Source organism: Balaenoptera ricei, chromosome 10 (genome assembly GCF_028023285.1).
Source record: "Balaenoptera ricei isolate mBalRic1 chromosome 10, mBalRic1.hap2, whole genome shotgun sequence".
NCBI classification, from domain to species: Eukaryota; Metazoa; Chordata; class Mammalia; order Artiodactyla; family Balaenopteridae; genus Balaenoptera; species Balaenoptera ricei.
The window spans coordinates 62955402-62973709 of record NC_082648.1 but is presented as its reverse complement, the minus strand read 5'-3'; the positions used below and the strand labels follow the sequence as shown (position 1 = coordinate 62973709).

General features: G+C 33.8%; 1 protein-coding gene across 6 annotated transcripts in view; it reads left to right on the top strand.

The window, feature by feature from the left end:
• KCNC2 (potassium voltage-gated channel subfamily C member 2) overlaps positions 1–8197 on the top strand; it is a 199618-nt gene extending 191421 nt beyond the window's left edge. For 3 of the 6 annotated variants that reach the window (XM_059936539.1, XM_059936537.1, XM_059936538.1), the window contains exons 4-5: positions 459–623; positions 5226–8197. In XM_059936539.1, the coding sequence (XP_059792522.1) occupies positions 459–623; positions 5226–5362 (302 nt within the window). In that variant the 3' untranslated portion in view covers positions 5363–8197. Of the gene's footprint in view, positions 1–458; positions 624–719; positions 827–5225 lie in introns of those variants that run through there. The other 3 variants (XM_059936542.1, XM_059936541.1, XM_059936540.1) reach the window with 3 other exon arrangements.
• Positions 8198–18308: the final 10111 nt, after the last annotated feature.

Below are 18308 nucleotides of genomic sequence, written 5' to 3'. Positions count from 1 at the left end.
AATTACTTTCAGAAAATAATAAAAGCATGTGTCTTAAAGCACTGCAAAGACAAATATTTACTTAGGAGCTTTTTCTTCAGTAGGCTCCACTTTCAAAGATGTCTATTTGCATTAACTAGATAACATGTCAAAAATGGAAAGATATTAATTTGTGTGCTACTTCATTATCACACTTATTTTGAATTCACATTAATTTTGTAAAACTTATTGTCCTATTAGATAAAATCCAAAATGAAGTTAAAATTTCCCAAACAACATTTCTCTCCTTTTCAATACATTTCCATTTTGCTCCACGTAAATTTTTGTAATGAGTGATGAAAATTCTTTCTCTTATCATGATGTGATTATTGTGTTTTGTATATCAAGTTACTGTACTATGGACATTCGGCGTAAACTCTTTGTACTGTCTCATTTCCTCATCCATCACTGTCTGTCAATGGGCATGGTGCTGTGACCAGTGTTATCAGGTGACGACAGTACAGGAAGTGAGCCGCCATTATCACCCCCAGAAAGGCTCCCCATCAGACGCTCTAGTACCAGAGACAAACACAGAAGAGGGGAAACATGTTTCCTACTGACGACAGGTGATTACACGTGTGCTTCTGATGGAGGGATCAGGAAAGGTAGGCATGCATTTAATCAGATCCTAACAGGTGACGTAGCAATTAAATGCTGCAAATATATGGAGTGCTGTAAAATGCTCTTTCATTCTTTTCTAGGAGCAACTGTGCCATCATGGTGCTCTTTTCCTCATCATATCTTCTCTCTTTATAAACATTTAAAAATACATAACAGCCGACTTGATTGTCATATCTAAAAGGCACTTCACCCCTCTTTCTTTTTTTTATATTTTGGTTTTTCATTTGTCTATGGGCAGAATTGTAATGAAGTATTTAAAAATTAAGTCACTCGTCTAATTATTTTAATACAATGGATTCAGCAGTCTTTAAAAGTTATCTTTTTTCCTACAATGAATTAAACTCACTAATTTACACTATGCATATATTTGATAAGTAATTAATAATTTAAAACAATAATAAAGCTTTTCTCAAATTAAAACATTAAACGTACTCTAGTTGTCTCTTATCCAGTATTTGGGCAATTTTTCCCAGTGGTTTACCTGAATGTCAGAAGGTTGCTAAGGTACAAAATCCTCAGACATATAGAACAATATACCCAATCACTGGAAAGGCTACTAGTGTACTTACAAAATGTATTTACGGAATTTTTCTTCAGGGCACTAATAATTCTAAGTTTATTATTTTTTTAATTGACACTGAACAGTGCCTGGCACATAGAAGATACTTAATAAATATTTGTGGAATTAATACATTATATTGGACAGACATCTTTGTTAAGGAATATAACAGGATACTGAAGCTCCACTCCAGCACAGTTTCGTTTCCCTAGATTGTGCCAAGTGTCTATGACTATTCCTTAGGTGCTAGTTTTTGTCTTTGTTTTTGTTTTAGTAAACTTTACGAACTGACAATTGGACCCTTTTCTTCTCCTTAAGAAATAGTTTTGTGACACTTATAACCCACCATTGTCAAAGTGCTGGTATGCTCTTAGATTACCTCCTACTTTGAGAATTCCAGTGGCTTTAGTGCCATGGTTATTTTTCTCTGTTTATTGACAGAATTGAGAAAGAACTACTAATTTCTTATGAAGAAGTAATAATTTCTTATGCAGTTGACTGAATTTGAATGAAAAGCCACTCCAAAACTTTCATGTTAGTGCAAGTGCATTTTAAAAATATTGTGCTTATTTGCTATTCATTGCAGTTTCTTCCTATTGAATACTTTACCATTTTAAGCCTAAAATATTTATTTTGTGATGACTACTTTCTTTGAAATAGCTCATTACCCATGTTGTGCTTCTCTTTCATTTCTCCTGGGCACTTTATATTGTTCTTTCTGTCTCCATACCTGTGAGTCCTGAAAGAGAAGACAAAGGACTCTTCTTTTGTTTCTTTAATATGTAATATTTTAAATCCTTCTTCATTCTAAGAACTTTCAATCTCTACATCTATCCCTTGCACCAAAATGTATTTCAATGATCTGAATAGATTTATTTGATTTTTTGCTATTTTACATTTAAATATCATGTTACAACAATTTTTAAATATTTTATAAAGATAGTTAATATTCTATCATAGTATTTGAGCAAAATATATGTACATATATTAAATAATAATATCTAAATAATAATATAGAACATAGTATTTTAAGTGCATTGTAATCTTAAATCACTATACATGTGTATACATATATACTTATATATGTATATATGTATTTGTATGTAATATGTGGTTAGATTTATGTGTATTTTGAGCATCATTCAATAAAGTATCACATGCAGTATTTATACTAGGGTTACATGTTTAAGGATCTAGATAGAATTTTTTTTTCCAGGTTAGAAAATATTTTGAATTTTAAACTGTCAAAGGGGATCACATATGAAAAAAGACTTTGCAAATTATAAAGCACTATATAGTTTTTCCATAAAATAGCAAAGTTTCATAAGCAAAGCAATTCATAAGATATTCAGTTTATATGAGAAAACTATACATTCAATCTTATTTCACAAATACAAATTTTATCAGTGAGAACATCTTTGAATACTCATCTATGAGCTTTTTATTCTTTGTCATTTCTCACCATAATCAACTTCGTTTTCATTCTTGCTTAATTCTTTTGCAGATTTGTGTTCTTTTCCTAGGTCTGGTAACATTTCTGGCTAATTTCACTTAATCTTCTCAGTGTCTTATTTTGTCATGTCTATTAGAAATCCATTTATTTCTTCTCCTTTTTCCTTTATGTAGATTAGAGATGTCTCCTATTACTCCTACTCAGATATTTATTTCCTATATGATTTCTTCCTTGCCTTTCAAATTGGTTTCTACACTAACCTGATTTTAGAGTTATGAAAATTCTCCTATGTAGATGAGAAAAATGACTGGATTCCCATTGTATTATTTTTCTATCAACAAATGTAAATGTAGTTGGGCATACATTAAGAAAACATGTGGATTCCCTAAAAGAGTAAACTCCCAAAACTTAGAACCTGTGTCTTCATTTATATAGTAGTTTTATGAAATCATTTTACATGAACACAAACATACCCATTGATAGTACATGAGTAGGCAGTTTCAATACTGCCCCAAACTAATATGTGCTCTTAAAAGCTGTATAAAATGTATACCATGTATTGGGTTCAACGTTGTTTATTCTCATGAATTATATTTTTAGTCATTCCATTCAGTAGAAGTTTGATAAGGCAAAATTTTATCAAATTTTCTGTTCATAAATGAACCTGCAGAATAAAGGAACAATATATTTATATGAATAACTTATAATTTTACTAATTAAATACTTGTTACTAAATTATAAAGGAAGCCTTCTCAAATGGACATTGAAATCATAGTTATTAAGAATAAAAGACCTATAAATAGAATAAATAATATTTATATTAATAACTATAATTCAGAAAAGTAAAAATTGAGAATGGCAACCAAGATTTACATGTAACTAGCATGATTAATGTAAATTGTCAAACAGATTTTTTACCTTTTTGGAAGTCTTATAGAGAACATGGTGACTGTGAGGAACAAAAGGTACATTTTTATAAGGATGATTTTTAGTTATTAACAACCTCTTTCATACATATTCACTAGTTTGCTTTTAATCAAAACCAATCAATGTTTATAGTCTAGTTTACATTTTTCGGTTATACTAAAAATCCAAGTCAACTTGTATAAATTATTCTTTCTACAATTCCCAGTTATATTTCCAATTGCATTACAGAAGAGTAGTGATAACTAGCCCACCAGGCATGTGAAGATCCCTATGTAAGAAAAAATGACTTGCAATTCCTTTTTAATTATTTAAGACATTCTCCCATTAACTATTCCATCAGCCACCAGAGGAGAGTGAAATATATACCACCTCCCAGGCTTTATAGCTCAAAATACTAACAAAATATATAGGCAGATAATTTTCTCATTAGCAGAAATTATGTCCTAGAGAACTTTATTGTAGTTAATGGATGACATAAATTTCCATTTACAAAATATCAAAGAAGACATCTAATCTGCTGAAAGTTTGTGGGTGTATATGTAGGGAGAGGTTCCTATTATTCCAACCTTACCCCACAGTAGAGCTATTTTGTTTTCCTATCTACAACACTTTTTCAGTGGATTTTTCAGAACATTTACTTGCTAAGCTGTATAATATAACTACTTTTTCAGCTAATAGTTGCCTGGCTTTTAAGACAATTTTACTTCTATCTTTATACTAGGTACTCCCTTCCTCATTTACCTGCCTCTAATCTTTTCTAATAAAAAATACTGCAATATATGAATCCTTCCAAAGGTGACCTTGATGGGGTGTTGCTTGAGTAGCTAAGGCCAAGCAATAGGTTAGAGCTTGTGGGAAGTATCTTTCATTCTGTAAGTTCATGATGATCATGAACAAAAGATTAGAATGCACGATAATAGAAAGAAAAGGTGGATTAAGATCAAATTGTTCTCAATTCCTGGCAGAGGAGAGTCAGCTGAAAATATCAAATCAAAATCAGACTTTAATTTACTAAAATTATCACTCAATTTGTATTCTTTTCTTTTCTTTTCTTTTTACTTTTTTTTTAAATACAAAGGATTAGAAATGGGCATTCATTCTACATCATCTAGATAATGGCATTAAAAACCATTATTTAGGAATCATCCTTTTAACCTCATAAGGCTGGAAGATTAAATATGCTGGAAAAGAGTTGTCCACTTAAAGTTAAGCATGCTTTATTAACTTGGTAATAATAAAAAGTGAAAAGAGAAAAAATAGCTCATTTTTTTTTAAGGAACATATTCTGAAATTTAAAAATATTTGCCAAATTTATATCTTACTTAAGTTGCTTTGCCTAATTCTTAAAAGCTTTCTGATATTGTGTATGCCAAAATTACATCAATACAAACTGTAATCTGCGAACGAATAGATTTTGAAGTATTGCAACAGTAATTTGTGATAGCTGGTTTAATCTTTTGGAAGTGACAGCTACAGTGAGCTTCATTTTTTTTTTTTTAGAGTAGTAAACTGTCTCAATATTGAATTCTTTGTAAACAAATTCTTTGAGCTCAGAAATAGCACTTTTGATTACCCTGCATGATATTGTTTGTCTTTGTCTATTTTCTGGTTGAATTCAACTGATGTCTGTGCATTTTTTCATAAAAGGATATGAAAAATCCCGAAGCTTAAACAACATAGCGGGCTTGGCAGGCAATGCTCTGAGGCTCTCTCCAGTAACATCACCCTACAACTCTCCTTGTCCTCTGAGGCGCTCTCGATCTCCCATCCCATCTATCTTGTAAACCAAACTGCATCAGTCGGCTAAATTGTCTTAATTCAAGTACTGTTTACCCCATAATGGAAATAATTAAACATAGACTTACTCCAAGCTCTATTAATACAGTACCAATCCTGCATGATACTACTATCTGAAGTCAGAAATGCCATTTGGGTAGCCAACAAATCTTATCCTGGCTTTAAATGAATCTTATCCTGGTAGTGCTACTACTTCTCCATATTAATTGCCCTGATCTCCTTTCGCAATAAAATGACAGATAGCATCAGATATTGGCCAGTACCCTTATACATAAACATATCTTCAGGGAGATATATTTAGACCAGTGTGCTTCCAAATGCCAACCACTTCATGGGAACTTCATTTCTTGTGACTCTCTAAACCATTCTGAAGATGTCTGGGATCCTATTTTGATTGCTCACAACATGACTTTGGTCAGCTCATTTGCATGGACCATCTTGTCTCTATCACCTGAAAGCAATGTCGCAAAGTTCGGGGACCATGGATGGCTCGGGATATGTGTACTTGCATCGAACCATCCTGCTGATGTGAAAGCACTGGTCGACTGTTCTGCATGTTGAATTGTGGGGCATGGAGGGCGAGTTTCTCCTTGACATTTTTTTTTTCTTATTCTTTGAAAAAAATATTTGTTTTAAAAGATTTAATTTCTTGATTGATTTACTTTTGTTCCAAAATGCTGTATTGGAGTTCTGAATGTCTCTGGTTGTTTGCACACAGATAACTGCAAAGAGGTTGTCATTACTGGTTACACGCAAGCTGAGGCCAGATCTCTTACTTAATGGCTTGGGGAAGGCACAAAACATGAGAGAAAGGTAACTGCCAGCCAGGCTTGCATTGTTTAGATAGGAATTGCTGCTTGGTACTAGAGTCATATTTTCTTTTAAATCCCAGAATTTGTCATCATTTTCAGAGGCAGAGTGCCAAATATCATTCAAAGCTCTTGTCATTTTTACCCCCTTCCTTTATTTTAATTATTAATTTTTTTTTGCAAACAACAAGGAGCATTGTTGTTCACAGGTAGCTTTCTTGACCAGCCTTAAATTTCTGACTCACAGGATTAAACAGATTTTCAGGCAGTATTTAATCAGGTGCTTTGTCCTGTATGTTGTTCTGTCCGTTTGTCTTAGCTCCCTGTCTTAAGTGTATATGCCATCTGTCTCCATGAAGCACAGAAATGCCTTGATAAGGTGTTCATGATTTTAGTACTGGGTCTTCTCCCCTGCCCCTTGCCTTCTTTGTTACTTGGAACAAGCCTGTCTGCTTGTTCACTCCAATGAAACCCCCAGGGTGTCTTATTCAGTCCAAGTGGAAGAAATTCTGTTTACACATCCCTACAAATGCAATAGCAGTAGTGTGTCTGGTGTACTGCACATGAGAGGGAGGAAAAATGTCATACTATAAATTGAGAGATAAACAATATTTCTAAGGCATTTAGGATCCTAGAGACTGCTAATTCCTAATGCTCATGTTTATTTTCAGTTAGGAAGACAATTGTCACTTTTATGATTGGCCACATAACAAGTACTACTTTATATTCCCAAGTCCTAGAGCATGACCTGCATGTCAAAGACCTTGTACAGCAATGTATTTACCCAGACATAAACATCTGATATTTAGAGATTCAGTGATGCTTTTGATAACACCACACATAGAAAGTTATAATTACACACAGCTTTATGGTAAAGAAATTAATATACTGTCTGGTGCTGCTGTTATTGACTGCAGTGTTGTACAGAATTTATCATGGATTTTTGACTGCTGAAAAAGGGACTGTGGAATTTAGCCATACCAAGGACTGTACTGGAAACAGATTTCTGCTGCTGAATGTGCCCTGATGTGACCAGGTTGCACTTGGAAGCGATCCTCCCGTCTTCATGAGGCATTAAAAGTTTGTAAAAGAACTGTGGCTGGAACTCATTTGGTGCTCCCCATATGAGTGGTCTGCTTGTGGACTGGCCAGCGTCCATGAAACAACTGTAAATACCAGCGTGTGTGCATGGGTCAACAGCTTTGGCCATCTCACATCAAAGGAAGCCGAATTCATGATCAACATCTCTGGAGCTTCAAGTAAGGCCCATACCTCTGTGAATTACCACCTCATGGAGTTGCAGTAGATTGTGCTGTGAATCATAAAAGCAGTGATATTGGTGTAGTATAGGTCTGTCTTAATTTCCCTTATTTCTCCTTTGTTTGTTGGATCCACAAACACTAACTGTATCATTTTTTTAATAAACCACTTATATGATCAGCTTGTCAGATTATGTTGTGAAATTTTCAGTGCCTATTTATCAAAACTGACCTATTTTGAATCCCACATTTGTTTAAGTTATGAAAAATTGTTTGACTTAAAAAACTCACTAATATTACTCATAGTTTAAGTGCTTTGTCATTGTTACCTCAATTATTAATATTACAAAAAATAAAATTCTGGCAATGAGAGTATTTTTTTATTAAATGATCAAGGAACAATGTCAGTATATAGTAGAATATTAATTGAATTATATCCTAAAATGTATATTTTGCATAAAAGAGATATTCTTCAATCAATTACTTTTTTGTGTTTTGTGGCAAATTAAGCTTGTACTTGTCTTTAAAACTGTTGTAGTTGAAACTGTATAAGAATTCTTCATCTTGCTTAATCAGTATTTCCAGAATCTATTAGTTCCCCTGGGATTCTGAATATAACATATAACCTGATTATGAACCTCTGTATCGTGGACCTTTTGTGAACATCTCAAGGTGCATGCATATCCTTGTTGATAATCGATGGAAATGTAAATAACTGAAATGAAGAATAAAAGGCAAATAAGCTGGGGATAAACTTGAATCCTATCTGATTAATTTTTCATATTCTTTTCTTGGTTCTTCTCTTTGTTTTGGAGTTTTCAACAGGCTTTACTATTTTTATGCATCATGATACCAAACCAAATACTCATACATCATAAAAAATTTGAGATTAAAGGATTTATAAACATACATAGCTCACATTTTCATTTAAGTCTTAGGCATGTAGCCAGTGTCTTCCTTTTCTAAGTGCTTTTTTCTCTTATGATTCGGAAGTGGTAAAATTATGAATTATTATGGTATTTGATTTTTATATGGCATTTTATGACTAATACTGAATTTTCACTTACACTTTCCAACTTAATCATCACAGAGATTCTGGAGGTAAATACTTTTTGTTTTCATTTTATTGGTGGTGAAGTGAGGGATCACAGAAGCAAAACTGTGTCACAGATAATTTCCCCGTCATAGTTTCTTATGGTTTAAATATTTACTGAGCCTCTTGTTGTAAATACCTTATCTTCCAAAGATGGCTTCTGTCTCACTTTTGGGTAATGGACCACGGTTTCGGTAGCACACCACACGTAGCTGACATTCCATTTGTATTGGGGGGTTATGTGTAAATTTATCCTGTAAATTCTATGATGCCAACAGGATTAGAGGAAAGGTAAAATGGAAAAGAGAAATAAGGTTGGGTAATCCAACACTTTCCCATAATGCATCAACAAAATCTTTTCTAGGTCTAAAAGTGCTCAGTGTTGATTATTAAGAGACTATTAAGAAACTGAGATTCAGAAAAGGAAATCTGTCTAAATATAATTACTGATACAAAGTTTTTAATGATGGTGTCAGGATGTAGGATTTACTGTAAAAAGGGAAAGTATGTAGGATGGGGAAAGAATACATTTAAACAGATGATAATTGCCATCAAATTTTGATTAAAAAATCAAGATTAAATAGCCATGAATGAAAAGTGAAGATATTCATTTTATCTTTGAAATAAATCACAAGACAGATGAATTGAATAGCAACAGTGAACTTAACTTGGAAAGAGACAATGAATATATTAAAAGGCTATAGTACCCAGCAGGGACTTTGGAGGATTTATAACATGCTTGAAGACATTTAGAGCTAAATGAATCTGTTAAAAAATTGAAATCCTTAGCAGTTTATGATGATTAAAATATGTGGTTTAAAATTTTCCTTACTGAAAAAAATTGTCATCCTTCCTTCCAATTTCCCCTGCCAAAATTTAATGAATTGTTTAAATACTTGGACACTATTAAACTATAGATTTATACAAATTTTCTCTAACATGGTTGCCGTGTCATTAATATTGATCTTAAATTTTGTTACTTCCTGTTCTCCCCTAAAATAATTGTTTTCATTATTGTCTAAAAATTAAATAATTTAATTGAATTAGTATTACATGATTTCTTTTTTTATTTATCAAACCATCATGTCAAAGTGACAGATCAGTGAATATGCATTTTGAACGTTAAAATGTTCAAAGACTATGGATTTTCCATTGAGGATCCCAGGTACTTAGCACTCAATTTTTAAAAAATGAACTATATTTTAGAACAGTTTTAGATTCACAGCAAAATTAAGCAAAAAGTACAGAGTTCCCATTTATCCCCTGCCCCCCACCACGCACAACATCCCCGACTATCTGCATCCTACACCAGTGATATTTGTTACAAGTGATGAACCTGCATTGATGCATCATTATCCAAAGTCCATAGTTTACATTAGAGTTCATTCTTGGTGTTGTACATTCTATGGAACTTGATAAATGTCTAATGACAGGAATCAATTATTGAAGTATCATACAGAATAATTTCACGGCCCTAGAAATCCTCTGTGCTCTAACTATTTACCCCTCCCCTCATCTTGGCAACCACTAATCTTTTTACTGTCTTCCTGGTTTTGTCTTTTCCAGATGTCACACAGTTAGAATCATATAGGATGTAGTCTTAGACTGGCTTCTTTCTCTTAGTGGTACGCACTTAAGGTTGCTCCGTGTTTTTTCATGGCCTGATAGCTTATTTCTTTTTAGTGCTGAATAATATTCCCTTGTCTGGATGTACCATAGTTTATCCAGTCACCTACTGAAGGACAACTGGGTTGCTTCCAAGTTTTGGCAATTATGAATAAAGCTGTTACAAACATTTGTGTTCAGGTTTTGTGTGGGCATATGTTTTCAATTCATCTGGGTAATACCAAGGTGCACAGCCGCTGGTATTTACACTCATTTTTTTTTTTTATTTGGTCCCCTGACATATTTATCAGAATTACTTTTCTCCTAATTCATCTTCTTACTGTCAATCATGTGAACCACACAGGAGTTATTTATAAATCTGTCACTTCACTTCAAGCTGTGAATATGTTGATTGATTATCCACCAACAGATTTTTCTCTGTAAAAGTAATTTTTTTTTACAAAAAATAGTAAAAGCTCTTATAGAAATCAAAAAAAATAAAAAAATTAACTATAATTCCATAATTTTCCACTTCACAAATCAAATGTTTTTGTTTTATCAATTTGCCTTTTTTCCCTTTTGTTATTTTCACTTTATAATACTAATGTGTGTGTTTGTGTGTGTGTGTGTGTATATTTAACCTATCATTCAAGTCATGCTGCAATTTGGCCTACTACCTTTCTAGCCTCTCTGTTCGTTCTTGCTCATGTGCGGTGTTCTATGTGCACGTTCATGGAAACATCCCAGGGCAACACAGATGAGTAAGACATTCCTAGCATTGAAAACTCCATCTACTATGTTGATCTCTAATTCTGGCTCTGCATCAGAAAAACTGTTGGTGTCCTTTAAAAAAACTAATGCCAGCGCTCAACTCTAAACTTTTGAAATTATATCTGGAGATGAGTCCTAGACATACACTGTTTTTAAAGAAGACTTAGCATATATATTATTAACAAATGAAACAGAACAAAGAAAAAATTAGCATGAATTAAGCTATTATAGATTTTAGAAATATCATGCCCCTATTTACTGTATAGCTAGTCTTTTACTAGCAGACCAACCAAGTACTTCATTAGGAAATTCTTTTTTTTTTTTCATAGTCCTTAAATGTGATTCCAAATTTGAGGAGCCATTTTTAAAAAATTTTGTGCATGTATTATAAATCCATAGAGTTTAAATCTTCATTTCTCAGTATATTTCTTATAATAAAAAATGAGATAAGGACATTCCATGTAACTCAAGATCAAGTAACTTATTTTTGAGGGAAACTCAATTTTTTTGATCTTTGTTATAAATTTGGTAAACACTTAGACTTTTGGCTATGAGCCAGGAAGAGTTGTCACACCAAAATGATTAAAATTTCTTTGGCATTAGTGAAAATTTCACATTTACCTTAGGAGTGGTGAATAGTGACATGAAACAGCTAGCATATGAAAGGATTCTTAATGTAATTTGAAGGTGGTAGTTTCTGAAACCTTTGATTAAACCTTTCTTTAATCAATGGTCTCAGTGTTTTTATTTCCTTTTGAGATCTGTTAACAATGAACTGAATTCTTATTTAAAACCAATTCTTTCTTAATGGCCAAGAGAAAGTATATTACTTAAAGATATGCCTAATTTTCTGATCAAAAATAAAACAAAACAAAACCTGTAATTTTATTGCAAAGGATTAAGCATGAAGTCAGTACCTAAGGACTGAATGTATATTTCATTATTTTTTATTTTTTTCTTTTTTTCCCTGAAAGCTCACATTTTACCAGTAATTTTGTCTCTCTGGAAACAAAGGGCACTAGTTTAAACATTCTACAATGATGTTTTCTCCTGTTGCAGTAGCTGTTCCTTATCACACTGGGTGCTGGCAGGAAGCTTAAAAAAATCATGGGAATTCTGGATGGATGGCTGGTAGAGAGCACCAGAATCTAAGATAATAATGATTAAAACACACACGTACATACCGCTGGATATTCAGAGACAAAGAAAAGCCGAAGATAAAGCAGCAAACGCTGAATATTGCCTGAAACAAGGTCATTTAGTGTGAAATAAACAAAAGGACAAGTCAAAGGTAAAGGAATAATTATATAAGTCTGCTTCATAAGCCATGTTAGTACAAATTCTGCACAAAAGGACCAGACATTCTTTTCACTGGAGACCTTGAAAGGTTTGCATTACATCACAGGGGGCTAGAGAAGAGACCATCAATTTTCACATTCCCTAGCGAAGAATGAATTTAGACAATTTTCTCTTAGATGCTCTGTTTTTATTTGCTTCTTTCAATTTTGACAAAGAAATATCCTTTCTTTACTTTTACATTAATATTAAGGTTAAATGTTTTCAGAACCAACTGATGACTGTCAAAATATAAAATACCACTAGCTTTATATTTGTTTTGATTTGTGTAAAATGTATTTGTACAAGTTTTTAAAAATTTATTATAAAAGCCCTACATGACAGAGTACTACTGAGAACACACTGCCTTTTAATGTGAAACTCCTTAATGACACAAATGAGATTCCTAGGGAAAATATCATTATAAGGTTTATTTTCCAAAATAAAATTTCTTCAGGCTCAGATTTACCTACTTGTTTTTTAGAACTGATAATGCATAACAACCATAACATTGAGTGTCAAAATATTAAGGGGAAATAAGATTATTTGCCTTTAATATCACCTTTTCTTGGCACCAAATGTTCTGGTATTGACATGCGGTGTGTTGGACCTGTGGAAAAAGGACACACAGAATTACTCCTTAGAAAGCATCTTCTGACCTAAGTGGTTCACTCGAGATCCATAGGCAGAAACTTCTACAGCCTCACACCATTGAATAATCCTTCATCCAACTAAACCAGGTTTAACTATGAGACTGTTTCATGACACGAATGTTATCTTTTGAATTGCCAACTTATGGTTATGACCAAGATGCCTTAACATTCCCCTCAAGTCCACAAAACATGTTTCTTCCTGGCCATCGGCCCCTGACAGCGCTTTTCTTAGAGCATTTACTTTTGAAAACTTGCTAGTGTAAATTCTTTCTCTGCCCCTTGGAAGTGTAAGTCTTCTCCTAGCTCTTGCCAGTTCTACAACCCAGGAATATCTTTCTCAAGGGCCGGGGAGCCATTTCTTTGACATGTAATAATCACGAAAGATAGCACCTCTAACTCCTAGTCTCTGTGGGAAGGTAGGAGCCTAACTTTCTTAAGTGCCAATTAGCAAACGCCGAATCACATTAACCAACCTCCCCTCTAATGTCCTCTGGTACTTTTCACTAGCTCACCTCGGGGATTAAAATCTCTACCACTTTTGTTTCAGTGTAGTTGAGTTTCATCTCTTTCCTTTATTGCAGTAGTCTTAAATAAAATCTTCCCTGCCTGTTTAACTAGTATGACGCAATTTGTCTTTAACAGTTCCTTGGTAGATATTATAAGTTGTGGTGAATCACAGAAAAAAAAAAAAAAAAAAAACTTTGAGGACTTACATGGGTTGGGTAGGAGTGGGGAGGAATTCCAACCACTCTGTTAGTCACTTTAATTTTGAAATAAATCTTTAGAAGATTTTAATAATATCATAAATATAATTTGAAAATGAATAAAAATCAGCTTCTTTCCTTTTTTGAAACAGTTAAGTTTCCTTTTTTGAAAGGATTAAATTGAAAGGGAGCTGTAAGTAAACTGATAAGTTGCTGCCATTCATCTCTTTTCATTTTACTGCCAAAAATATGATAAAATGATCTAATTAGATCTGCTCTTTTTCTGGACACTGTCCCTTGGAGTCCCCCAGCAGGCATTCATCACTCTATCTCCACTGCTTGGCACACTACCAGGCTCACTGAAGAATCTCAATACATATTTATTAAATTGAACTGTTACTAAGACTGATTTTTCTGAAATTTGTATCTCACTATGTTCTTTCCTAGTTGTACATATATCAACATCAGAATAAAACGCAAACTTTTAAGCTTGCCATTCAAGACATTTTATCATTTGGCTTCTTTTTACCTCTCTATAGTCAACAATTTATTATTTTCTTTGGTTCCTTTGTTCAGTATCCCCAGGGCCTCACAGAGTCTCTAGGATACGGTAGACACCATGTTCACCATTGTCCCTGGACCTCTTGCGGCCCTGCCTCACCTATTGGTCTGGACCTTCTTGGACACTAATAGCTATCTGGATTAAACTTCAATTTGGCACAGATTCTATGGTTACTCTATTTTAAACCTCTTTTATATTTATCTAAACTTTCTCAACAGCAATGCCAGAATTAACTCCCAGGATCAGAAATTCACTTTACAGATCTCCTCTCGTGCCCCCTCCCCTTAATTAGCACAAGTAATTAAGTCCTACTGTGCTTTGTAGATAAACCTACTTAACCTATGGTAAAGCAAATGGCATTCAGAGTCAAAGTAAATTTGAGTTGGAATCTTGTTCTCATCCTTTACTAGCTATATGATTTAGGACAAGTAATTTAAACTATAAATTTCATAGAAACTTGTAAACTTCTGAGAATAATATCTACATCATAATTTTGTCATGAGTTTTGTATGAGAAAATGCATGTAATATGCTTAGCACAGTATTGTATCCAGAGATTCTGCTCAGTAAATGTGAACTGCAATTATGATTATAATTATTATTATGTTATTTTTTCTTTACAAAGAATTTTTATAGTGTAGTAACTTGTAATTTTTTCTCTAGTGTTGATTTTTTTGTGTGTGGTAGACATGGGACAAAATTTTGACAACAGTTTCTAAACCCATTTCCAATTGCCTTTAAAGATAATGAAATCTTCCTTTCAAATTCATCCTGGCATCAACATGAACATACTTTCAAAAGTTTGTAAAAATTTGTTACAGACTAAATCTCCAGAGATGGAGGTATTTACATTTTATAACAGCAAATAGAAGTCAGCAGAATCTCTTTGGTAATTTAAGGTTTCAATACGATTGGAAAGTCTTAGCATATTTCCTGAATAATATAAAAATATTATATGTATATATATAATTTCTATTTAATTCTGCAAAGTAAGCTTAAGAGATTCCAAGATTACCCCCAGGTCACACTAAGACCACCCAAAATTAGACATAATCTTTGGGTGGTGCTGGTACTTCCCTAGTCTATTAAGAATTCTTTAGAAAATACCAAATCCACAAAAGTGGAATTGTCTGTTTATTTTTCACATTAGGAGGAGGTTTTATTCTGAACTGGTTAAAGTAATGGTTTTAATAACATGGTTATTCTCTTAGTCATTTCTCACAATACTGTGAAAGTGGAAAACATGCCCTCATTTAGCTTGAGAAGGGGGGAAGCAGTGGCCAATGTTGTTAACAACAGCAGTAACACAAGACTTTGGGTTTGTTCTTTTCTGAGATAATAATGAACAAAGATAGAATAACTCTTCCTTGAGGGTTGTGACTTGGCATATTTTTCCTTGAATTAAGGAGAATAGAGTACATTTGGGAAAAGAGAGAACTTTATTTAATGCTTCTGAAACACATTATTTACTAATTTAAAAGTTACATTCAAAAATTTATAGCACTGTCTCTAAAATATTCATAATCTGTGAAAGACTCAATTATTGAAGAAAATGGCTAGGCACAAAAAGTATATTTATATTTATTACTTGTAGATTTCTTCCTTAGAAAATAAATTGATGAACTTTTTATTTTTGGTTCTTAGGAAAATGAATTTTTAATTTATGTATAAGTTATAATGTTTCTGGGAATTCCCTAGTGGTCCAGGGATTAGGACTCCTTGCTTTCACTGCCAAGGGCATGGGTTCACTTCCTGGTTGGAGAGCTGAGATCCTACAAGCCAAAAAACAAAAATAAAAAATCATAATAATATAAAATAATAAATATTTACATATCAGGTTTCCACTGAACAGCCAAGTGGATAGTTTAAGTATGCAGATGTATATATGAGCCTGGTTATTAGGTAAAAGATATATTGGGTAAGAGGTCTGGGATGAAGACAAACATTTGGGAGTTGCTGGCATAAAGATGGCATTTAAAGCTATCCTAATGGGTGAGATCACCAAGGGGATATGTGTAGATGAGAAAGTGAAGAGATCTAAGGACTGATTCCTGGGGCACTTCCACATGGATAGGTAAGGAGAGATTGTAAGGACTAGCAAATGAGATTGAGAATGAGCAAACAGGTAGGACAAAAACTAAAAGGATGCAGGGACCTGAAAATTTAGAAATGAAAGAAATGAAGGAGTAAGGAATAATCAATTGTGAAAACTGATCATCAGATTTAGCACTGAGGAGGCTATTGGCAGCCTTGACAAGATCAGCTTCGGTGGCAGTGTGGAAGCGAAAGTCTGATTAGAATAGGCTTAAGGGAATGGAGGAGAACTAGAGATAGCACATAGAGAAACTTTCTTGAGGAAACTTGTTACAAAGGAGAACAGAGAAACAGGGCAATTGCAGATGAGAAATGTGGAGTTGAGTGCTTTTTTAAAAATAAGGTGGAAGAAATGACAGCATATTTCTCTTTAGCCAAAAAAGAAAAAAATGAGGCAATATTCTTAAATATTTTGGAAACTAGTTCTGCTTATTTTTAGACAAAGGGAAATGTCTTTAAATTGTGCTTGACATGAGTATAATACATGAGCTCTGGATTGAAGGTGATTTCAAGTGGCTAACATAACATAAAGTTGAAATGGTACTTTTTTCCTTTTATCCCTGGTGATAAAAATCTATTTTCAAATTAAACTTTGGTTGTGTATGTGGTTGTCTTTTATAGGAGAGCTTAAGGTTTGAAATACAGGAATTTGTTCTTTGGTATTTTAACCAACAATGTATTGGGTGTGTCTATCATTCAATTGACTGATTGGTAGCTGAGACAGACTCTGGAATTTAAAACTGATCTTTTGGATGACTAAATTAAATACTTAAACCAAGAGAGTGTAGGTTATAATAGCATAATTGGGCAATTAATATGAAAAGAAAAAGTATTGAACAACAGCATCTACGTTCCCTATTCCAATCCTTCCTCTATCTCATCCTTTAGAAGAGATCTCAATTTAGGGTCTAAAGATGGATTTGCAGTGAATGTGCTTGATCTTTCCACAGGGGAAGAGAATAAAATAAGAGCTTGGAGGGTGAAAGCTGGGACTGTCCACTCTGGGGGAAGGTGAAATTCCCTAAGACTGGGAGGGAGGCAGGCTTTGGAGGTTACCAGGAATAACAGATAACTGTACCCACTTTATCACCATAGCCCAGAGAGGCAGCACTAACTGCAGAAAATGACAGCATGATGTACCTAGAGAGCTTGGAAAATAGATAGCAGGGCTACCATGTTAGACAAAGATCCCCTTAACAAAGGCTGGCATTTCAATTAAAGGTGTGCTCAGCTACAAGAAAGAGAATTTTAAAATATTTTAAACAAATAGGTGCTTGTTTCTTGGACATAAAATTTAGTTCATAGGTGGTTGGTTCTTGGCATTGTGCCAGCTATTCAGCAATGCTTTCAAGGACACAGGCCCTTGCTGGCTCTCTGTTCTGCCAATCTTAGCATGTTGGCTCTTATACTTTTGCTTTTCATTTGGCATCTGTACTTCCAGCTTCACGTCTCTTCCAGGAAGCAGAATGGGGAAGTAGCCGTATGCCAGTGAGTCATGTACCACGCACCAGGGGGGAGTAGCAATACCAGTGAGCTTCTGTGTTCAGTTCATTGCCTAGACTGTATCACATGGCTAACCCAAGCAGCCATAAAGCCTGGTAAATTGAGTCTTTAGTATTTATAGTTTCTTGTGTTCCAGGAAAGCGAAGGAGAATAAAATGGAAGTGAAGAATGAGTCAGGCAGCATATAGCTGCTGTTGCCCTTGGCATGTTACCTCCTCCAAGGGAAAATGCCAACTTAAAATATGAGCATGCTTTCAGCTTTCAGTGAGAACAAAAGACCAGGAGCCCTTCATTTTCTGGACTGCATAAGATCCTGGGATTTTCATAGAATCTTAGAGACAAAAAGAGAGAAATGCCCCAACAATGACTATATTTGAATTTCTTGCCACAGTGACAAAAAAAGGCATAGAGATAGATTTAATCTGATTGCCAGTATATAGTCATTTATGCTTCTTGTGCCTGATTTATGTAGTGGAATTAAAACTATCTGCCGAGAGAGATTGGTTGAAGATGGCGGAGTAGAAGGACATGTGCTCACTCCCTCTT